Source organism: Cyprinus carpio, chromosome B4 (assembly GCF_018340385.1).
Source record: "Cyprinus carpio isolate SPL01 chromosome B4, ASM1834038v1, whole genome shotgun sequence".
Classification (NCBI taxonomy): Eukaryota; Metazoa; Chordata; class Actinopteri; order Cypriniformes; family Cyprinidae; genus Cyprinus; species Cyprinus carpio.
In genome coordinates, this window is record NC_056600.1 from 18,601,494 (window position 1) to 18,625,476 (window position 23,983).

General features: G+C 37.7%; 3 protein-coding genes and 1 pseudogene across 6 annotated transcripts in view; 3 read left to right on the forward strand and 1 right to left on the reverse strand.

Moving 5' to 3' along the window:
* The first annotated feature begins 182 nt into the window (after positions 1-182).
* On the forward strand, positions 183-11,080 carry metap2a (methionyl aminopeptidase 2a). Of its 2 annotated transcripts, none has more exons than XM_042722302.1 (11): positions 183-418; positions 1,797-1,901; positions 3,008-3,073; positions 4,983-5,085; positions 5,865-6,026; positions 6,268-6,449; positions 7,436-7,530; positions 7,615-7,711; positions 7,800-7,903; positions 9,250-9,365; positions 10,380-11,080. In XM_042722302.1, the coding sequence occupies exons 1-11, from the start codon at positions 274-276 to the stop codon at positions 10,630-10,632; spliced, it is 1,428 nt and encodes a 475-aa protein (XP_042578236.1). In that variant the 5' UTR covers positions 183-273; the 3' UTR covers positions 10,633-11,080. The 2 variants fall into 2 exon arrangements, with proteins under 2 accessions (XP_042578236.1, XP_042578237.1); XM_042722303.1 differs by having other exon boundaries at positions 197-400.
* Positions 11,081-11,963: 883 nt separating this feature from the next.
* On the reverse strand, positions 11,964-20,006 carry LOC109074600 (ubiquitin carboxyl-terminal hydrolase 44). 2 transcript variants are annotated; one of them, XM_042722300.1, is made up of 7 exons: positions 19,984-20,006; positions 16,995-17,256; positions 15,229-16,497; positions 13,966-14,161; positions 13,374-13,482; positions 13,080-13,285; positions 11,964-12,944 (listed from the first exon to the last, which is right to left on the reverse strand). In XM_042722300.1, exons 2-7 carry the CDS (start codon positions 17,169-17,171, stop codon positions 12,814-12,816), a joined length of 2,088 nt encoding a protein of 695 aa, XP_042578234.1. In that variant the 5' UTR covers positions 17,172-17,256; positions 19,984-20,006; the 3' UTR covers positions 11,964-12,813. The 2 variants fall into 2 exon arrangements, with proteins under 2 accessions (XP_042578234.1, XP_042578233.1); XM_042722299.1 differs by lacking the exon at positions 19,984-20,006 and adding an exon at positions 18,987-19,189.
* A 55-nt stretch (positions 20,007-20,061) lies between these two features.
* On the forward strand, positions 20,062-22,722 carry LOC122137124 (annotated as a pseudogene).
* Positions 22,723-23,812: 1,090 nt separating this feature from the next.
* Positions 23,813-23,983, forward strand: part of LOC109074604 (SCY1-like protein 2) — an 18,942-nt gene continuing 18,771 nt past the window's right edge. Inside the window, exon 1 of one of the 2 annotated variants that reach the window (XM_042722305.1) lies at positions 23,813-23,983. This exon is cut by the window's right edge and continues 16 nt beyond it. The gene's annotated coding sequence lies outside the window, so the exon portion shown is untranslated. The other variant, XM_042722306.1, reaches the window with a different exon arrangement.

Genomic DNA, 23,983 nt, shown 5'->3' on the forward strand with positions numbered 1-23,983 from the left:
CATTAATATTCCGCGCAATGTGTATGGCTTGATTATGTGAATTAAATGTGAAGTGACGTTTGCGCAATGGTCTTATCTGATTGGCTAAGACGCAGAACGCGCTAGTCAGCTGGCCAATCTAATGACCATCTAATTAACATTCATGAGGTTATTCTTCGCCACAGTAGGAGTCTATGGTAATTTGTCATTCCGCGTCACGCGCTCAGCTGATTCGGCAGCTTTTCTCGGCTCCTCCCACAAGGCATCGGTCCTTCTCCACTCTCGTCCGCGATCATGGAGGCGCACGGGACGGAGCCGCTGCCGGTGCAGCCAGGCGTGGACACGCTGATCCTGAACGGGGACGCGGCGGAACGAGAAGAAGCCGACCCCGCCAAGAAGAAGAAGAAGAAAAAGAAGAAAGGCAAGTCCGCCGCTTCCGGTGAGTGTTTCATTCACAGAAGTGAGTGCTGAGGCCCCTGCTTTAAATCCTCAGCTGTGAACTCTGCCTACTGTCTCAGATTAACTCCAGACAGGACTGGGTCTGTCCTATATCTGTCTGACTTTTGGCTCGAGTATTAGTAAGAGAAACAGTATAAAAAGTTTTTTCCAACCTTTGGAATTTTATTTGAGATGTTTTGGGAAAAATACTTACAATAAATGTTTACATATATTACTTATTCATTATTTATTAGATATTTATTCATATTGTATGTATTATTTTTTTTTTTCTTAGATATAGGTTGGAATACATATCGTCTGTTTTGACTTCCTAAAGAAATGCTTTTGATATATTTTTAGATTTATATAAAATATCAAATATTGTTATATTTATAATTTATACTTTTTGTATATACTTTATACCTATAAAATTTATAGAAATATTTTATTACAAACATGTATTTTTTTTTTTTCGTTCGTTCTTCTTTTAGAATACTATAAATTACATAAAGGCTATTTTGAGATCCTATAGAAATTACTTTAAAATAATTTTAATATATTCTTATGAAGTTATAAAATGCATAAAACATACTTAGAATTTATTAACATAAAATATTTAATATTTATATATGAAATATACTTTTATAATATTTGTATTATTTATTTTTATATGTATTATTATTATTTTTTTATGTAGCTTCCTAGATTTCTAGCATTTTATATATATATTAATAATTAATCATAATATTATATTATGATAATTAAATAATATTATGCTGAAAATGCTGTTTTTGCTTGTGGTCCTCAAAGTTTTGAGCCCAAAGTGCAAACCAAATAGACAGCTCACTTCGTTTTTAACCTTAAACATCCCTGAAATGATGCCTAGTTAGGCTGCTAGCCATAAATAAATACTTGAAATTATACGGACAAGTTTGCAAGCAGCCTGGCAGAAGTGTGATGGCCACTTAATGTTGCTATTAAAGTTCTTGAGTTTTGAGAAACAGTCTGATTTGCGTAATACCTTTCTTATTTGAGGTTATGTCAAATTCTGCTATGCACACACTTGTCTTTTACAGTATGCACTGTTTTGTGTGCTTGCATCATCAGGTCTGATGTGTTGCCCTCCCAAGGTTATATGATGCTGCAGATTGTTTCTCAGGCTTGTTCTGAGCCAAGTTTGCTGTCATATAGATCCAGTATATGAGATGAAGCTGTGGACAGCTTCCAAACTGACAGCAGTTACTCACATCCCTGTCACACGCACACACACACACACACACACACACAGAGAGAGTGCTGGAGACTGCAGCTGATGTATCTGGCACACTTAGCACTTCCTTTGCTTATGGGCTTGTTCACCTGTGTGTGTGACTTTGCAGCAGGACACAGCGAGCAGGGTGAGGACGGCGAGGTGGAGGTGAGGATGAAACAAACCGAACAGCAGAACCTAGATGAGAAAGATAGAGAAGAGGATGGAGAAGAAGGTATTCAGCTTTCAAACGCACGTCTTCTAGTTCTTTTACCGTTGTTCTCCTACAGTGCTTCAGCGCTCTCATTCACACAGACTGTGTTTGTTCATACTACCAGTTATATTTCCTTTACTTTGGTTTTGTATCTCACAATGCAGTACAGTTGTGATGAATGAAATGAATGTAATCAAGATGTTCGACATTATCTTGCCACTTTCCTTTTTTTGGGGGGGAGAATAACACCTCTAGTTTCATGTGTTATTACTCTAAAATTCTAAATATAATTTTATATTTCAAAAATAACTCAAGGTCTCAAGGTCAAGTCACAGCAATGTAGTATACCACGGCAGAAAATGTTTATCATTTGTGTTTTTCTAATATATACACACTTTTACACAATTATGAGTAATAAATACAGTACACACACACACAAAAATATTTAATTTTATAATTTTTACATATTTTTTCTTTTTATGTATACAGAATGTCACATGACCTTTTTTGTTTAATTCAAGTTTGTCTTATTTTTTATATTTTCCATTATTCTTTATTTTAGTAATTTTGTTGTGTTTTTTTTCCTCATTTTTAATAGTTTTTTTATGTGTATATAGTTTTATAAAATTTTATTTTCCCCAGTTTATATGTATATATGCATATAGTGCTGTCAAAAACTAATTACATTTTTTTTACATAATATAAGTGTGTGTACTATAATACATACTATATAATAATACATATAATAATACTATAATAAATACAAATACATACATGCATGTGTGTTTATATTTATTTAAAAAAAAATTTTATATATTAAATATATTCATATATAAATTATATGAATATATATATGAATATATATATATATATATATATATATATATATATATATATATATAGACATGTAAATACGTGTAAATATTTTCAAAATATATACTGTATGTATGTGTGTATATATATATATATATATATATATTATAGACTTTTTAATTATTTTTAATATTTTACAGTACACACAAATTATGTAAATAAAAACTTTAATTTGGGATGTGATTAATCATTTGACAGAACATATAGTGTGCAGTACATGTTCTCAGTTTAATCTCACATCACTTGTGTCTCAGACGGTGAGGAAGCTGACAACGTCTCTGGGAAAAAGAAGAAGAAGAAGACAAAGAAGAAGAAAGGACGTAAGTTTCTTTTCTCATCTCCTTGTACATTGTGTTCCCTGCAGGACCAGAGTCAGAGCAGAGCTCATTGGTTGCCAGAATGCCCTTGCTCTTTGCTGATTGGACAAGATGTTAGATAATGACCGCTGAAGAGAAATGAGTAGTAATCAGTTATCATCAGTGTGAACGGGACCGTGTCAGTGCAGCACCTTTGAGTGTGTGATGGTACGGGGACCTCGGTGCGATTCAGTGAGATGTGTGTGTGTGTGTTGAAGGGAGCAGGGAGCGTGTTTGACTGCCAATGCAGCAGACTGGCCCAACGCCAAATCGCTGTGCCTCTGGGAAAATCCTGCAGTGCAGGCTTTTTTTCAACAGGGGATTTTGAGCAGGTCACCAAATGCTTTGACATTATTTAGCAGATATTTATCAGAGTCATAACATAAAAGGTTCAAGTCACCATGAAAAACTGATGTTATCAGTTCATTTTTCCATTGACAGGTAACTGACAGGCCTTCATATGGTAATATTTTCTCTGAAAATTTATTCAAACTTATTTTCAATCGTTCAATCTTCAGTTCAAAAGGTTGATCTTTAGGAACAGGATTAATTTAATTTACATTATGAAAAATAGATACATTTTTTAATTTACTAAAGATAACATTCAACGGTGAATTATTAGTGTAACTTCCTTATTATTATTAGAGTAATAATTGAGTGTTTTTTTTTTTTAAGAGGTAAAGGTTATCTAAAAACTAAAAATGGAGGGGCAATGATGAGTACAATGAATATCTCATATCAACTGATACAAAAAATTATAATATTAATATGAAACCAGTATATTATTATAGGTGTTATAGGCAACTCACAACTTATGAATGTTTACACAGTTGTTCACATTTCATTAAAACATTCATTCTAATGCATTGCTTTTCCATTATTTTTTATTTTTATGAAAACATGCATTAGATGGACATATTTGATTTTTCAGTTTCTTTTTTCAGCATCTCATGCATGGATGGTTTTAGTGTGTGTGTGTGTGTGTGTGTGTGTGTGTGTGTGTGAGAATGGCCTTGTAGGAACATTTGAAATGATGGCCACAAGCTATCCACACAGACAGCTTTCTATAGGCCGTGTCCACCAAAGTGTTTTTTCTCGAGGCTAGTATATTTTATTTCAATTGTTTTCAATGGCAGCGCCACGTTTTTTAAAACACCAGGAGTGTAACGAGGTGCTATGCATTTATTTCATTTACCTTATTACATCTACCTCTGAGCGATTCATGATCAGGCAGATCTTGAACCACACGCTCACGCCAGAAAACTGCTAATTGGCCAAAATGCTTTGTTTGACTATTCGGAGATCATCTACTCTTCCCTGTGGATTACCTCTGAGCTACTTTCTATACGATCTGAATTTCTGCGCATTGAATTTTAGAATATTGAATTTGATTTTCCGAATTTCCTCTTCATCTTGAAAACTTGAAGCTTTATTTTTAAAAACTGGATATTTGCAGTCTAAGATTTCAGAACAAAACATTCGCTGTTTGAAGATTGACACTTGTCAATAATTCAAATTTACACAATACAAATTCAGTTAGTTTTGTCATATTATAAGCTCCATACCAGAAGAAGTACATTGCGTCTACATTTTTTTATTCAAAAATAAACTGGCTACGAAATCAGTGGATATTTCGTATTATAGCAGCCAAAGTGTCTCAACTTAAAAAAAGGCATTTTCAACTGGCTAACGCTTTGGTGGACACATAGTCTTACATTATATGGAAAAGAGCAGCGTGAACATTCTGCTAAATATTTTCTTTTCAAGTTCCACAATCCACAGATAAAATTCATGAAACGAGATTGAACTATCCCTTTAAATGCATTTGATGAAGATCTTGTTTTCACATTGATATCTACCGTCTCTCCTCTAGCCAAAACCCAAACGGACCCTCCATCCATCCCCATCTGTGATCTGTACCCCAGTAGTGTGTTTCCTGTGGGTCAGGAGTGTGAATACCCTCCATCTCAGGATGGGTAAGATATTTAGTCTTTTCTCAATGTGAATACACTCTTTAACGCCCCCTCAGGTCACCTTGTGCTGTCTACGGACCGCTCTACCTCATATTACCCTGTGCTCTGTGTAATATTATATCGCCGAGACTACTGACATAGAGGTCACTCATGTTCCCTCGCGCCTAAAGTACTCCAAAAATAGTTGTGAACACTATGTGTGCGAGGAACAGCTCATAAACTTAAACTTCCTCACATCATCTTGTCTCTTACTAGAGTCCTGTAGCAGTCTTCGAAGATATTTATGGGCTATAAATTTATGATCTTGACCTGACTTTGCCTTAACTTAAACCGTAATCATCAGAGGAGGTACATCTAATCAATTATAAGTTCATTTTTTTAACCTGACTAGCCAGATGTTAAACTAATGTCCCAACAGATTTTATTCATTTTCGTTTTCTGTTTTTACTTTTTATAATTATTTTTCAATGTAATTTATATTGTTCTTAATTACATACACTAGTTTTTATTTTTCATTTAAACATTTTTATTATTATTTCTTTTTCTATTTAACAGCCTGGTGCAATATTTAATAGCACATCCACAAAACTGAGCCATTTCATTTTACTCTAGCTAATCAAATACCTCATATAAGACATTATAAGACTTGTCCGATCCAAATAATGGCTTGAAGAAACATTTACAGTTCCATTTCTAAAAGTGTTTATATGATAAAGGTTAAATAAATACTTAGTTCTAGTTACTACTTGGTTCTTCATTAAATGTTTTTTTGGACCTCTCAGCCGTAGCGCTGCTTGGAGAATGAGCAATGAGGAGAAGCAAGTGATGGATAAAGCCAATGAGGAGATGTGGAATGACTTCCGGGAGGCGGCCGAAGCCCATCGACAGGTGCGGCAATATGTAAGAAGCTGGATCAAACCTGGAATGACTATGATTGACATCTGGTGAGCCCATTATGACTTTGATATCTGTACACCTGCAGTGTAAAAAACAAAAAAAACAAATTGGTTAATAATATTCAAAAATGTACAGTAACTTACATGATACCTAACAATATCTGTTGAAATGATGCTATTCTTAAAAGAAATCAAGCCCAAGTGTCCAAATTAGCCAGTTGTTTTTGATATTAATGACATAGGTCATAGTTGCCATCTCATAACACATCCTATTTTCATGTTTTGTCAGTGAGCGTCTGGAGGACTGCAGTAGGAAGCTGATCAAAGAGAACGGTTTGAACGCAGGGCTGGCGTTTCCTACCGGGTGCTCGCTGAATAACTGTGCTGCTCACTACACACCAAACGCTGGAGACCCTACCGTCCTCCAGTACGACGATGTGTGCAAGATTGATTTCGGCACACACATCAACGGTATGGCTATATGGGAGTCACCTTGATTTAAAAAAGTGGTCTGGCTGAGATGCCACTGATAATAATAAAGGCACCTAGGTGTATATGACTTTTTTTCTTTCAGATGAATCCAATTGGAGTTATATAAAAAATTCCAACAGTCCAAAAGAAGTCAAATAAAGTGCGTGCATCCATAATAAAACGTGCCTAATAAAGACCTCCTGTAGCGAATCTATGTGTTTTTGTAAGAAAAATATCTATATTTAAAATTTTATAAATAGTTTTTTCTCACTTCTGCTGACTATCATACGTGCAAGCTGTTCCGGCGGATGGCGTAGGACGTATGCGTTGCGCACGCGCCGGTGATCAGTAACGAACGGGGAAGCGCGACGGAGAGAGAACAGAACAAAACGCCTGTCACAAATTAGAACATTAAAACAAGGATTTGTTAAAAAAAAATGTTGGAGGATTTCGATATAAGCCAAGAAGAGACTGGTTTTCCTTTGGTAAAGTAAGGAAACTTGGCTTCCTTTGCTCCTGTAAACAAACTCGCGAGACTAGCATATCTCACAGGCGCATTCGCGACAAATATGTGCTACATCATCCACTGGAACGTCTTCCTCGTATGACAGTCAGCGAAAGTGAGAGAAAAGTGTTTATAATGTTTTAAATATGGATGTTTTTCATAAAAAAATGCTTCAAATCGCTACAGGAGAACTTTATTCCCCCCCTGGAGCCGTGTGAGGCACGTTTTATTATGGATGTGCACGCTTTATTTGACTACTTTTGGACTGCTGAGCAAAAAAACCCACCAACTCTCATTCTAAAGCACGAAAGAGCAAGAAAATATTTTTTAACATAACTCCGATCGGATTTGTCTGAAAGAAGAAAGTATTATATACCTAGGATGCTTTGAGGGTGAGTAAAACACATGCTAATTTTCATTTTTGGATGAACTAACCCTTTAAGAAGATTTTTATTGAATAAAAACGTACTGTGTGTTTTAGGCAGGATCATTGACTGTGCCTTCACTGTCACCTTCAATCCAAAGTATGACCGCTTGCTCGAGGCTGTAAGAGATGCTACCAACACGGGCATCAAGGTGAGTGTGTGTGCGATTGACATGATAAAGTAATTGTGTGTGTGTGTGTGTGTGTGTGCGGAAATAACTTTTTTCTTTCCACAGTGTGCAGGTATAGATGTGCGTCTTTGTGATGTTGGAGAATCAATACAGGAAGTGATGGAGTCTTACGAGGTTGAAATAGATGGCAAAACGTATCAAGGTATTGATACTTCTGCATTATTTATTGCAAATTGTTAATACTAATTTTAATCCCTTAAGGGCACCTCATTTTGTGTGTCTTTCCTCAGTCAAACCTATTCGGAATCTGAACGGACACTCTATTGGTCAGTATCGGATACATGCTGGTAAAACAGTGCCTATAGTGAAGGGAGGAGAAGCCACCAGAATGGAGGTGTGTGTGTGTTTTTTGATGTCATATCATTTTATGTTGCCTTAAAGGTGTCTGTGTTACTTTGGCTATGTCCAGAATAGCATAATACTACTACTATTTATGCAGTATTTATACTTTGCACAGTATGCATGGAATTTCACACCTTTCTCTAATCTTGGTGTACATTTCAATTTAGCGTACCAGATTACTCCTCTTACTATTTCTGCAGTACGGAGTCATACTGCATGGAAAATCTGTATCCCATAATGCAATGCACTCACCTTGACCTTTCACATATTAACCATAACAAGGCTGTAACCTTGTCTTGAAATTTAACATGATCACAATTCCTTAAACAAAACGTATGCCTAATGTTTCTTGATTCGTCACATCCGTTGTATATCATGAAAGAATGATAGCATGTATTTTCGGAAACACTTCAGAATAAGGAACACGTATTCATTATTAACTAAGAGTTAACTAAGTTGCTGCTTATTTATAGTTAGTAAGGTAGTTGTTAAGTTTAGGCATTGGGTCGGGTTAAGGGATCTAGAATATGGTCATGCTGAGTAAGGCATTCATATGTGCTTTAAATACTAATATACAGCCAATACGCTAGTAATATGCATGCTAATAAGCAACTAGTTAATAGTGAGAATCGGACCTTAAAATAAAATGTTACCATATTTTCTATTCAAAATGATAAAATTGAACAAAAAAGTAGAGTAGTTTGCACTAGATATTATTGTTGGTTGTTTACCATTTCTGTCGTAAAATGTCAAATATTAAAAGTTTATCAGCTTACCTCTTTCCTCACTCTTTACCATTAAAACTGAAGCTTTGCTCTGGAATTCATGTTCAGCTTTTTTAAACCATAAAGTAATATTAGTAAGTAAAATCAGCTGCAATTTTTAATATCTATCTTGATCATATTGACATTTTTACCACACAAAACTGCAATTAAACTAAACAAAGCAGCCATTTTTATTAATAACATGAGATCAAGGGACAACAATGTAGTATACTAGTAGAAACTTTTGTTGTTACAATTTTATGTATTTTAAAAATAAAACAGGCAGGATTTATGTTATTTGGTATACAATATTATTTGTGTACAGTAGGATACAAATGATGCACAGTATCCTGCACATTTATACTAGCATGTAGTCATTGCTTACTGCAGTGTTAAAAAGCTAATTGCGCAAGTTGTTTACTTTCTGTACACATTGTAATTATACTTTCTGAGAAACTCAGACATTTATATTGTTGAAAGACTAAAATGGGAATATATCACATTAATTTTCATGTTTATAGAATAATGTGTAAATATTTTGACTGCCTCTCTATTAATTTCCATTCATGTCCAGGAGGGGGAGGTGTACGCTATCGAGACGTTCGGCAGCACTGGTAAAGGAGTGGTTCATGATGACATGGACTGCTCACATTACATGAAGAACTTTGATGTTGGACATGTGCCAATCAGGTAAGAGTAGCATCTGTTTTGACAATTTCTGCATTGAATGCGTCAAATTCATGAGTATGGTTTTATTAATAATTTTTGTGTTGTTTGTATTTGCGCATTTTACATTTATGAATTTTGCCACAATGCAGGTATTTACAGAACAGTTTCAGGTTTAGGAATGATTCATGCATGATATGTAAAAATTGTTCGCGAGAACTGAAAACATTTTCACATTGTATGCAACAATCTCATAAGAATGGTTTTATTAATAATTTACGCATTGTATGCATTAATAATTTATGCATTAAATGCAATAATGTTTTAGGTATGGCAAACAATTTATGCATTAAATGAGATAATTTCGTAAGGGTGGCTTAATTAATAATTTACACATTGTGTGCATTGACACATTTTACATTAATGTCTTCAGCATAATGCAGCTATTTACACAACTTTTAATTACGAATTATGAATAACTTGTGCATTATATGAGAGAATTGTTCGCAGAAACCTAAAAACATGCGACATGCGACAATTTCGTTAGAATGATTTATAATTAACGCATTGTATGAATTTACTCATTTTACATGTAAGTGCGACATGCGACAATTTCATTAGAATGATTTATTAGTAATTAACGCATTTTATGAATTTACTCGTTTTACATGTATTAAGCACAATGTAGCTATTTAAACAAGTTTTATCTTTACAAACGATTAATGCATTATTTGATGCTATTTACACAATACTTTTAGGTTTACGAACAGTGTATCCATTAAACACTGCAGTTTATGCAAGAATGCTTTTGGGTTTTGCGAACTATTTACACACTGAATGCTGTCATTGCATATAAACAATTTTCTGAACAATTTCCTAATTTTATGCATTAAGTAAAATGCAGCAATTTATAGCTCGGTTTTTAAGTTTTATGAAATAACCCGCATAGGATGTGACAATTATATCAGAATGATTTCTAAACAATTACTATACAATTATTATAGTTTTCTTTGTATGCTTTTTTTTAATGAACTTCAGGCTGCCCAGGGCAAAGCACTTGCTAAACGTGGTGAACGAGAACTTCGGCACCCTGGCGTTCTGTCGCCGCTGGCTCGACCGTTTGGGTGAAAGCAAGTACCTGATGGCCCTGAAGAACCTGTGTGACCTGGGCATCATCGACCCCTACCCCCCTCTCTGTGACGCCAAGGGCTCGTACACGGCTCAGTTTGAACACACCATCCTGCTCAGACCTACATGCAAGGAAGTCGTGAGCCGCGGAGACGACTACTGAGACGTACATATGCATAAACACTCGCAATCCAGCCCCTTGCAAAAACATACACAAACATATATAGGCATTCTTAAAAGAATAAACTAGTTTAAAACCCGAAATGCTGTTAAGGAAATACTCCGCATTAAGTAAGGCATGAAAATACTATGCATGGGTACGAGTCAGTGCCCGAAGTGATAAAGATAAAGACTTTATACTCATTTGTACTCTGTGTAGTGAATGAGAGAATGTAAAGAGTATGGCTGCTTGGCTTTACACGTCACTGAAGGGCTTTTGCGAGAAAAACAAATTCATCAGGAAATAAATCCGTAAAGCGCACAGCTTTTACAGTTTTTTTTTTTGGTATTTGTATAATATCAAATGGCTGTCTCATCTAGTACCTATTACAGTTTGAACTCCCTGAATAATTTTTTAAAAAAGGACTTAATAAATTGTACAATACTTCAAAGTGTTTGTAGTTCTTTACAGGTTAAATCTTTCATTGCAGGCTATTGCATGATTATTATTCGTGACAGTAGCATTTAGAGCACAAACTTTGAAACTGAAATCGCGTTCAAATTGTAGCTGACATAATGAGGAAACTCCGCTCAAAATTATTTTGTAATTAAAATGGTGTAAATGTTATGACTAATTTCTGAATTGTATGCGCAATTTATGCAAGAATTATTTACAGTTTGCATAGGCTAATGGTTTTACTAATTTATGCATTGTATAAATGTACACATTTAGCATGAAACAGCTATTTGAATAACAGTATTTTTAGATTTACGAGTAATTTCTGCATTGTATACGGCAATTTATGCAAGAACATTTTTAGGTTTTCCAGACATTTTCTTCATTGCCGTTACTACACAGGAATGGTTTTATGAAATTAGTCCAATGCAGCCATTTAAAATAGTTTTAGGTTTGTGAACTATTTGTGCATTGAATGAGACAATTACATAAGAATGATTTTATTCATAATTTATGCCTTGTACTCATTTACATATGGCACGATGCAGCTGTACAGTAGTTTTACTCATTATATGCTCCAATTTGCGCAATAATGTTTTTAGGTTTTGTGAACAAATTACGCATTTTTATACATTTTAGTATAATGAAACAATTTACACAACAGTTTTAGGTTATATGAATGATTTACACGTGACAATTATGAAAGAATGGTTTATAAAGAATTTGCATTCTGCTCATGTTTTATGAATAAATCTTTGTTTTCTGGTAGTTTAAAAAAATTCTAAAGTATCAAGAGACATGCACATTTCATAGAAACTTAATTTCACCAAAGTTTCAAGACGATCTTTAAAACGGTAAAGAAAACAGGTGACAAGTTGTTTAGAAAAATGAAAAAATATTCTCCTTTTATTGAGGTAAATTTCTCTATGAATTGAGGTAACCATTTGCATAGTTTTACATCTACACCTGCTCAAAAGCGGAGGAGGAAAATGGATTTGAACAACTCACAAGATGTGGAAACGCCGTAAGATATTTGAGCAAGTGTGTGTGTGTTGCACAAACATCCAACAAAATTGTACAGACTACAGAGAACAGTCATTAACGCCACACACAGACAGGGGGAGAATATAACAGCATCCATTGTCTATTGCTGGTGAAAAAGTCTTTTACATTTTCCTGTAAAATGGAAAAAAGAAATCTCTACCCAAATACCAGGTATAAAACTACATTCTGAGAAGGTGACAGCAGAATTCCTGAATCGAGTCTTGTTTAAAAGTCTCAACATCTTTAAACTGATTTGACTTGGCAGGGCACTTTAAAAGTATGGTTGAAGATATTAAAACACTTGTGATATGAAGAGAAAAAACATCCGTTTCTTTCATACTGACGCAACAAACATTTCAGGCTCGGTACACATTCACAACTCGACTTTGGTTTGTGGACAACGATCAGGAATACAAACAGACACCGATGAGAGTGGCATTAATGCTGCCGACTTGGACCAATTTCACTCCCTTCGTTCACGCACAAACGAACGCTACAATCACTACAAGAATGCCTCCTACCGAAATCTGTCAGTTGTAAAACTGTAAGGCATAAGTGTGCGTGACAAAAGCATACCTGCCACATTTGCTGTACACTAGAAAAAGGAGCTAACCATCTTAAAACTGTATTAACAGAATGTACAAAACAAACAGTCTCTGTGGTTCATGGGGTACTCAGAAGGGGTCAGAGGTCACTGGCTTTGCTTTTGTCCTGAGGGTTTCTCTGTGTGTAGAAGAGAATGTAGGCCTGGGCCTTACACACTTCCTCCACGGCACACACACTCAGTTTGGAGTCGTTACAGTGCACCCAAAACCCTAAAAAGAAAAAGGATAAGTTGGTTTACAATACTCATGCCCTCTTTTAGTATCCTTGCACAAATCCTGCAAAAGTACAACAGCTTGACAGAGCAGGCCATTCAAAAGTGGCAGATGAAAAGAATCATGTTTTACCTCCTTCTGTATTATAGCAAAAGGCAGTGTAATGGCCAGAGCCAAATCCCTTCCCATGATGCATGACGACAGCAGAGAGTTGGTAGAGGAAGTGTTGAGGGTGGGGTACATTACTGGAGTCTTTGCAGCAGTAGGGTTCCATGTTCAGCTCCTGCTCAAACTGAACGTGAACACCAATCTTCTCCCTGTGGTTTCGCCCAGACCACCTAAACATACACACATGCGCATTAACATCCGACTGATAACAGCAAGCTCAAAGCTGGGAAAGTAGTTCATGTTTATGTAAACGTGTACCGGAAGCGTTTGAGGTGCAGCCTGAGAACATGAGGCAGTTTGTGAACCATCAGCTGTTTTTGAGCTTCGGTCAAGACCACCTGCTTTGAACAGAATCGCCGTAGTTTGCCAAAAAGACAGCAAAACAAAAACTGCATTAAAGTATTTTGAATGAGCGGGATTAACTCCTCAGAGGGAGCTTTAAACCTTTGAGGTGAAACTTAAAAGTAAGGTGTGTTCTTCTGATACTGTAGTACTTTCTTTTATCCCAGTTTAATGTTTAGACGGCTGTAAGTTAGCAATTAAAGTGTTGATATCCTGAAGAGTGTAAACACTGTGACGCTTTCAAAATATTGCTCTCTTTGTTTGAGCATCTCAACAACAACTTCAGACTTGGCCATTGATGTGAGTTTAGGTGTTATCTGTTTGACTGGCCGATCAAAAGATGGGCGCTGGGTGGTAACCGTGTAACAATCCACTTTACTGATCACTACTGGTGCAAAAATAACACACTTCACCTTTAAGTGCCATGATATCCCCTTCAAACTGCAAGCTATTTACTATCCCAAACATTTCATTAAAGTTGCATTGGATGTTAGTGTTTCCAACTCACTGTTGCAGTGGTCGCAAGCATATATCGCTCCCTCCAAAGCCTCAGTTTCTGTAAACTTGGCCAGCATCTCTGTCAACCCACACGGAACCTGTGCAGCATCCTTACTGTTGCTGTGGTAACGTTCCGGGAATTCCAAAGAAAGATCCCAGAAGGGCTCTATTGTGTTTGAGCGATGATCGCATGCTAAACACCTCACCTAACAGAAAAGAGAAAAATACCTATGAAAATTGTATCTGATATCTGAAAAAGTGATTAAGGTTACTCTATTCAAGTATGTGAATGCAAATTAAATCAAACTGAAGCATCTGAAATTTGTGGCTTTCTCAATGTTGTAGTACCCACTGCAGCACCCTTTGTGGCAACACTGAGAATGCAACATCCAGTGTACATTGTGTTCTGCTATCAGTTTTTTTTTTGGCCCTGTCCCAAATGCCACCCTAATCCCTTTCTGTCCTTCATAATTTCACATAGACTTTTGGGTTGTCATCATTTATGTGCACTTTTGCCAAGCATGTACTAACATGGGCTCCACAAAAATGCACATCAATGGCCTATAGCAGCTTCAAAGAGAGGCACTTTTGAGCACCCTTCTGAAAACTAGAAATGTCAAATGGGACACCCTACGGCAGGGGTGTCAAACTCAGTTCCTGGAGGGCCGCAGCCCTGAAGAGTTTAGTTCCAACCCTGCTCCAACACACAAACCATGGGTTTTTCTAATAAGCCTGAAGGACGTGATTAGCTGGATCAGGTGTGTTTAACTAGGGTTGGAGCTAAACTCTGCAGGGCTGTGGCTCTCCAGGAATTGAGTTTGACACCCATCAAGGGTGAGCAATGGAGGGCCACTATCCTGAAGAGTTTAGCTCCAAATAAAACACCCTAACCCAAACTTTCAGGCAGGTGTATTGGAACAAGTTGGAGCTGAACTCTGCAGAACTTTGGCCCTTCAGGAGCAAAAGTGGACACCCTGCCCTCCTTGTGGATAGTTACATAGGTACACCATTTGGGACAGGAACTTTCAGGTGAACTACTGACAAGCGGGAGCAACAGATTGAAAGTAACTCTGACATTTGAATGTAACTCTATGACTCCCTTGAGTACAGAGGTTTGTTACCACAGCAATGCAAGAACATGTAAAGTATGAACAACAAGACTGCACACTTGCAATCCATTGGCCAGGTCTGTGTACTTTTCGTAGAGTTTGTTCCTGGCCTAATGTTTACATGTTAATCAGCTTACGTCGTTGTATGTGCGTGCAAACTCTACCTGACTGAGGAGCTGGCCATGAAAGATGGTGTTGACCACGCTGAGCACCTGTTTGATTAGCCGTCTCTGATTGGCCGGAACAGTGGCAGGTGTCAGCGTTCTGGTGCGTTCCAGCTCATGCTGTACTTTATCTAAGAGTTCGCAAAGAAATTCCTGCGCGTCCTGCTGTGCATAACCCCGGAAGGCCGGGATCAGCTGCCACACGGAGTGCAGCATTGCAAACGGAGACACAAGAGCCCACTTGCCCGACCACATCACCTGAAACAGTGTGTGTAACTCGTGACAAAGCGAGATGTGTTTGGAGCTGGGCTCCTTAGGTTGTATGAGCTCCATGTTGCGCGAACGGGAGGCCCCTCCGCTGAGCCCTGACCCCTGGTTGGAGCCTTTTTGCTGGGGCACGCGCTGAGTAGAGAGTCCTAACTTGCGGCTGACCGCAGAGGCTAGCAGCTCTAGTGCTTGGTTCAGATCTAGCCTCAAAAAGCACTCCCGGAATACATGCAAGTGACTCAGAACCTGCAATATCGAGTTCATGTAGCAAGTATTGCCAAGGTTGCGCAAACCCGTCACTCCTGGAGTCACAGTGGGTCGCCGTTTGATAGGCGAATCCCCTGTTTTAGGAGTTGGGGCCCGAGGCCGTTTAGCCTTGGGTTGTGGGCGGGGCCTCTGCTGAGGCATTCTCTCTCTAGGAGTCCGTGGAGTAGGGGTGGAGACACGAGCGGGAGCAGACCTACGCCTCACAGATTTGGTGCTTTTGGTTGACACTGCCGTGGCATCCGTAGAAGCTGCCTTCAGGCTCTGTCGACGAATGCGATGGCTCTTCCTCGGAGGTGCGCTTTCCAGCTCCTCTTTGAGCTGCCGTTTGAGTTGCCGCCTTCTTTCCCGTGCCTCCCGCTTCCTCTCGTCCTCTTCCTCCTGTTGCCGCTCCTCCTCCAATCGCTTCTTCCCCCGTTCTGTTTGTGCAAACCACAAGCGGAACACACGGCCAATCAGGGCACGACGGCGGTGCCACAGCGCTGTGAACATACGGTCTTCGTCACGCAACTGCAGCTCCTGCGTGCTGGTCGACAACTGGTCTCCTGCGGCCGAGGACGAGCGCAAGGTGCGGCCACTGCGCGTGGTGACTTCATAGCACTGGCTCTTAATGGCACTTAACGTGCTACGCAGCAGCTTCAAGTCACCCGTCGCATTATCATTCAGCACGTAGTCATCGCATAAGTAGCAGTATACATACAATTCATTCACCTCCAGGGCCAAAGGGTGGTGCTGCTCCTATAGACAAATAAACTTCAATATGAATATAACATCAAAGAAACAGTCTTTTGAAAATCAGACATAATCTAAATACAGGTTTACCATTTTTCATAGATGTAAACATGTTTATACCTACATATATATTTAATCATTTATCACAGAAGATGCTTTTATCCAAAGTGACTTACAAATGAGGGCAATAGAAGCAATCAAAACCAATAAAATAAATTTATATAATAAATACAAATAATAAAAAATCAGATAGAAATGAGATAGAATAGATAGAGCTAGTGTAAGAGGGCCAATTTATTATTATTATTATTATAGAATAGAGTTCCAGTGTTAGAGGGTCAAGTGTACAAGAGATGTGTCTTTATATCTAAAAATGAAGTGTATGTCTCACCATTTAATGAATCTCATAAGAACAGCACCCAATTTTTTGCATAAATTGTATGTATTAAATGATTTTAAACAATATATCAATTACTTGTACGTAACTCATCGTTTAATCACACCTTAAAGTGCTGAAGCGCATGTTCTTCTATGTAGCGTCCACACGCTACATGCGAACAGCTGAGACAAGCCCACACCGACTCGGTGGTGTTGCAGTCCACACAGTGCCATTTCTGCGGGTTCAGGATCGAGTGGTCCTGCGCGAGCCTTAAGCGACCCACGTGCTTACACCTGTCCATCACAGTCAGTCACCGCCCCCTTCACATCACCATGGTGACGGCAGCCAGCAGTGAAACCAGCTCCTCCCAAGGCATGATGGTTAATCTGCAGAAAACAAAAAATGGATCAGATGAAAATATATGTGTGCTTTTTTGTTGAAGTAGGGCTATCCTTCATTCATTAAATTATTTATAGTCATAAATATTTCAAACAAGAAGTACAGAATCATTCAAAAGTCCAGGGTTCAGTAAGACTTTTTTATTTTTAAAGTGACAGTAAAGATTTGTACATTTTAAATTGTGATAATATTTCTCCCTCTCTCTCGCTGTATATACACTGTTTTTTATTTAATAAATGCAGCCTTGGTGAGCATAAGACTTAGGCCTATTTCAAAAAACATTAGACAATCTTACGGTCCACAAACTTTTGAACGGTAGTGTGTGTGTGTCACTGTTTACAGTGTCTTCTGAAACAGAACGAACCCTGAGATACACACAGTGCACATGAGGTTATTTTAAGACAGCAGTTTAACAGAGCCATCATAAAACTATTGCGCAAGAACACGGTTGAGCCGATACTACAGGAGGAAGAATCTATTCCCGCCATCTCACACACACACACACACACACACACACACACACACAGAGTGATCAAAGAGAAACTAACAATCTCTGTATCTCTCCAACACAGTAATACCGTGGTAAACTGAAGTACACTTGATACTGAGTGATCGCTATATTCAGATACTCCAAGGTAATTTAAAGAATACCATGGTATGTCATGTCCAAAAATAAATAATAATAATAAAAACTGTTTTACATTGATATAAACCACAATATTTAATAACTACCACAATCATGTTGTGTACCAGGATATTTATTTACACAGTAATACTAGCTATACTACCTTTGATAGCACCTTTGTATACACACACACACACTATTTACATAAACACACACACACAATAAAAAATGTACTATCAAAGGCCAAACAGAATTGCTGTAGTTTTCTGATATACATCATAACACTGAATCATCACCATATTCAAACAGCATGGTATTGTACGTCACTCTAAACATATTTCCCACAGTATTTACATGACACACCAGGGTTTGTAGACGTGTATCATGGTGCTTTAGTGAATCTGTAATCTAAACAAGCCGGTAAACATCGGCGAGCAGGTAAACAACCCGGCTTCAGCAAACAAGTCCCTTATTTGGCTTCACGGACGCCTGATTATCGGTGTCACTACCAAAATAACACCCCGCTTTCTCCGGGCCCCACGTGTGTTAAACAAAAACAAACCAGTAGCCAACCTAGAAACACACCTTTGCTGACATTAGTGTTGTTAAGAAGGTTAAACGCGAGGATAGCGCACTGCTGTTGAATGTGGCTTTGCAGAAGTTATTACCGCACAGCCAGTGCTGGTCTTTATCGCTATGTTTTTACTCGAATTTTGATCTGTGGTTGTTAATTAAACGAGGATGGACACCCATAGTGCTCTCAGTTAACTAGTTATAACTATCAGTTTGACTTTGAAGGTGTTTAGGCGCGCGAATGATGCTAGGCGCTAACCTTCATCTAACTTACCTAGTTTCAAAGAGCTAACCGGGTTAAATCGGAGCAGCTCCGCTAGTTTAGTGTCTCTAATCAGCCAGTTATAAAGGAAAGTTAAGCAGCACACGGGGTGCTAGTGCGCTAATGCTAAGATCACACAGCAGTGGAGTGAGGCTGAGGTGCCGGGCGATTGAAATGCACTGATCGTGTTTAATTTCCGCCGCTAGCGTGAACGCGATATGATCGGAGCGGTTTGGAATGGGGGATATTTTACTAACCTGGTTCTTCGTCAAGCGCTGCTTACTTCTGCGGCACAACAGCGAGCGCCATCTTGTCTGCACTTGTCGCGTGGAGTGTCCCTGCGTGACGTCACGCCTGAGAGGACGCGCGAGGTGCCGCCGAGGCCGGAGCGCTCAAAACAAAAGGGTCACTTTAACACACCTCTCATCTTAATAAATAAATACATCTCGAGATTTGATTAGAGACGCTCGGCAGCGACACACGCGAATGCTGTGAACCAGTTTAAACGGAGCCTATGGTGACTAATGTTTACGTGTCCATCTCTCACTCAGTCCTTGTCTGGAAACGAACGTGCATTAAAATTAATACACATTACACGTATAATAATAATAAATAAATAAAAAAATATATATATACTATATACTACATGACTAAATGTAAATGTAAAAAAAAAAAAAATATATATATATATATATATATATATATATATATATATATATATATATTATATATATATATATGATACACATAAGTGCTTTTTGTAAAAAGAACTTCCTTCTATTCCGCATATGTCAATACAAATGAGCATATGAATGCATTCGGAAATGTAGATGTGACCCTGCACCAAAAAAACAGTCATAATTTTATAAGCTTTCCATAGATGTATGGTTTGTTAGGATAGGACAATATTTGTCTGAGATACAGCTATTTGAAAATCTGCATTCTGAGGGAGCAAAAAAAAGAAAACATTGAGAAAATCGCTTTTAAAGTTGTCCAAAAAAGTACTTAGCACTGCTTATTACTGATCATATATGAAGTTTGGATATATTTACGGTAGGAGATGTAAAAAATATCTTCATGGAACACGATTTTTACTTAATATCCGCATGATTTTTGGCATAAAATAAAAATTATTTTGACCCATACAGTGTATTGTTGGCTATTGCTGCAGATATACCCGTGCTCATGACATTAGCATGTGAACTATTAATTTATTTACATTAAAATTTAGTATATAGTTATAAAATTACATACGATTGTAATCTACTGTTCGTTCATATTCTTAGGTTTGGGCGTTATCCACTTTCTTCGTAAATTATAACTGCGTTGTAGCTTCGCTAGACGATAGAACTGCGGCTGATCTCAGATCAGAGCGCCATCGCATCCATGTGCGTCACGGGCCGAGCGTGTGACGCCATGTCCGGTGCCGCGATGGCGGGGGATTTGACTCCGCGGTTCAGAAGACTGAACAGAGCTGTGTTAGAGAGAATAAACACCTGTCAGGTACAGACACACGATTTATATGATGCCTCATGTTGTTAGTTAACTGTATGCTTCCACAGCTGCAGCAGTGTTAATAATTTAGAAGTCTGAGAAATGATTGTATCAAATATAATGCAGTAGGCTTTATAAGTTTATAAAGTAGTATGATATTAAATTATGGTATTTAAAAGTTACAGCGATATATTAGATACCATGGTACCGTGGTGTTTTGATCACTTTTGTTAGTGTTTAAAGACTTTCTCAATTTGTCCTGATGCCTCTCAGGTTTCTCTGGGCCCTTCAGGGCCACTCAGCTGTGGCAGAACATCACAGAGGCTCTGCGGACGCAGGTGGAGCTCGGAGCCCGCAGACAGCACCTGCGCGTCCATCAACACTGCTTCACCGGCTCTGACGCGGTGGACGCGGTTCTCAGTCACCTCATGCAGAACATCTACTTCTACCTTTAGGCTGTGTGCTGTATTTTTGTAGGTTTGGAGAAATGCAGACCACCTCCAACCCTTTGGTTCTTGGATCGACAGATAGAAGAGTGGAGAGACTACTGAAGAATATAAACCTGCACCCATCTGTGCCCTCGGATTTAAATCATGCTGCCATTTCCAATAGCTTCCTGTCAAAAACAGGTGAAACTACACATCATTCTGATTTTAAATGTTACATCACAGGACAACACAATAGCTGGTTTTGTTCTGATGTAGTCTTTTACGGTTTAATAGAGTCGGATTTGGTCTCTGATGAGGTATACATTTAGTTCGATGTGGTGTAATGGGTTATGAAGGGGCCTGATGTGGTCTGTCGGGGTCTGATGGCATCTAAATGGGTCTAAAGAGGTTTGAATGGAGTCTGATGTGTTTGAAATTAATTTTGAAGGGGTCTGATATTAAAAGATGTTTTTGTTCCAAGTGTTACCCATTGACAAACCATTAGACAGCAGTAAGGAAGGATGCAAGATGTGAACAGTCTTTACTTGTCTCTTCTTGTCTTTGTCTCAGTGGTGCGGGACGTTTGGAGGCAGCAGGCGTTACTTCAGTTGCTACAGGTGGCTGAGATCTCTATGCTAGACTGTATTCTGTCCTCACCTGCCAAACCGGAGCCGCTGCGCTCGTCTCATCGCAACCACGGTGACCTGGTTATGTATTGGCATAGAAAAAGATAAAGATAAATGTAGTTCTCTGATCCAGTTTTCCTCTTATCAATTTATGATTCTTCTATTAATGTGTATATACTGTATTTACACTTTTGGGGTTCATACTAAAAAAAAAAAAAAAATTAAGTGAATTATTAGGAATTTATCCCAAAAAGTTTTTTAGAAGGCAGAATTCTTCTTTTTTTCATTTATAAAAATTTATGCATTGGACCCCAAACTTTTAAACTGTAGTGTACATTTTTCTATTAACTGTAAATTGAATCCACAGCCTAAATTTTCACTTAAAATGTATGGAGTTTATCCACTTTCTTTTCTTTTTTTTTATTTTATTTTTATATGGTTGAATTTAGGAAAACTGTGTAAATGAATGATGTGAATGAACATTTGTGTTCAAACAGATTGAGAACAGGACTTTGGTTAGCAAGACGTTTGTGAAGGCTGTGATTCAGAGTAAAGAAATGACTCGTGTCCAGTGTGAGCAACTGCTGCTGTTCTTCATGGATAATCACACACAACTCTTTCAGATAACAACCTTTTTACTTATACATTGTCTCTTAAAATTCTGTGCAATTCACACAACTTTTAATCCTTTATCTTTCCTGCATCTAGACACCTTTATCATTGACTGAGACTGTGAGGAAGACACTACAAACCTTGCAGCAAGGGAGGGATCGAGATAATGCAGCACGTAAGTCTGCTTCCAAACTCACTATAAAACTGATTTCCGCTTTGATTTGATTTAACGTTTCCTTTTTTGCCTTTGCAGTGTTCAGATTCTGCCAGCAGGTCTCGCTCCAGCAGTATGAGGAGAACAAAGATAAAGCCACTCTCCACAGTTTGAAGCATCACATGGCTCACAGTGACGGTCTGTCCGTCAAACAGAAGAGAAGACTGGCCAAACAGTTCCAGAAACATCACCCAGGGGTTTTCCTCCAGCACCTCTCTTCTTCATTCTAGAAACACTGCATAAAAATAGTCTGTTAGTCCAGGAATGTTTTATTATTCTGGGTTACAGAAGTATACCAGGTAGAGCAGGACTGTTATTACAAATATTAATATAAAGAAGAAACTGCTAATCACTGTTGTACACTACATAGATTTCATCAGGTGAGTGAATATGCTGTTTTCATGAGCTTGAACATCTCAGTGTAGAATTACTTGAATTGTGTGAAATGCTCAGGTTTTTTATTTTTTAAGCTATTAGAAATAGTTTTAGCTGCACTTGAAATTGAGAAATAGATAGCTATGCCTTAAAGGTAGAGGTCTGAATTATCACTTATTTACTTTTTTTCTTTTTTGCAATGACTGTGAGCACAGATGATTTAAATCAATATTGATCTCGTGTATTACTGTGCTCTGCTTCTGATTTTTGTGGATTTGTATTGAAAAATGTAGCATAGTTTGGTGTTACGGTGTACGTACTGTATGAGGCATAATTATTCAGAAAGACAAAGGGAAGTTTAATTACTATAATTATTTTAACTCCTGAAATAATGATCATGAATAGGGTTGGGTATAGTTTGAATTTGATCAATTCTGATTTCGATTCCAATGTAAAAAAAAAATAAAAAAAATGAGGATGTCAAACATATTTATTATGTGTCTGTTTTTGCAAAACATTTAATTGCCGCTGAATACCATGAACAAAAATCAGCCGGCTACATAAAAACTGGACTCGATTATGAGCTGTTTGTGTGAAAAATAGTCCTTTGTGTGTGTGTGTGTGTGGTTTTCTCACAATTCTGTAGAAAAAAACATTAGGCCACTAAACAAAATCTCATGGAGTTTATGAAGGGAATGATTCAATGACTCACTCAAGATTTACTTGTTTCATTACTGGATGATTCAGTGTTTTTGAATTAATCTCTTGAATGAATGATTCAAAGACAAATACATTTTAAACAGCCCCTTTTTGCCACCTAAAAAAAAAGAAAGATGCGCACACAGGAATTGATAGGTGGGACTGAATTTTTAATTTTACAACAAGTATCAAATTCTGGAATTGGAATTGATTTTCATTTCAAATCATAAATGCACTGGATTAATTGTGGTGTTACATATTGATGGTATTTATTAAGAAGTAATTGAACAGAAAGTGAATTGCATACTGGTACTGATTATTACTTAAAAACTATTGTAATTGCATTAGAATTTTTTTTTTTTGATGCACTTTAATTTTCAGATTATTTTAAACTCATTAAAGTGCATTCAAAACTCTCATTCTGTCTCTTATTTACAAAAAATATATATTTCTGAAATGAAACGAAGTGATCAGGTTTTAATGATATCCAGAGGGTTTTCATTAGGCAAGAGGAATATAAGATTTTGAAGGGCAAATAATAGCTTTATTATTAATAAGACACGCCTTTAGGGGTCCAAAATGAAATCAAATAAACATGAGCAAAAGATGCTAGTTGAAAGCGAGTCGGTCCGAGCTAGTATTCTGAAAAGCAGGACTCTTATCTGCGCTCGCAGTGAGGTCAGCTGAAGCGGAAGCTCTCTCCGGTGTTTGATGATCAAGTGTCATGGAGGCTGCTAGCCACCAGCACCGCTGACGGGCTCGTTACTGTCTAAATCCCGCTTCTAATCACTCAGTCTCACTGTCAG

Excerpts from the sequence above, each read along its gene's own strand:
- metap2a (XM_042722302.1), top strand. The coding sequence starts at position 274 with ATGGAGGCGCACGGGACGGAGCCGCTGCCGGTGCAGCCAGGCGTGGAC. Across the intron at positions 3,074-4,982 it reads GACAAAGAAGAAGAAAGGAC|CCAAAACCCAAACGGACCCT; the intron begins GTAAGTTTCTTT and ends TCTCTCCTCTAG. Across the intron at positions 5,086-5,864 it reads TACCCTCCATCTCAGGATGG|CCGTAGCGCTGCTTGGAGAA; the intron begins GTAAGATATTTA and ends TGGACCTCTCAG.
- LOC109074600 (XM_042722300.1), bottom strand. The coding sequence starts at position 17,171 with ATGGACAGGTGTAAGCACGTGGGTCGCTTAAGGCTCGCGCAGGACCAC. Across the intron at positions 14,162-15,228 it reads ATGGCCAGCTCCTCAGTCAG|GTGAGGTGTTTAGCATGCGA; the intron begins GTAGAGTTTGCA and ends CTTTTCTGTTAG. Across the intron at positions 12,945-13,079 it reads TTGCTATAATACAGAAGGAG|GGTTTTGGGTGCACTGTAAC; the intron begins GTAAAACATGAT and ends TTTTCTTTTTAG.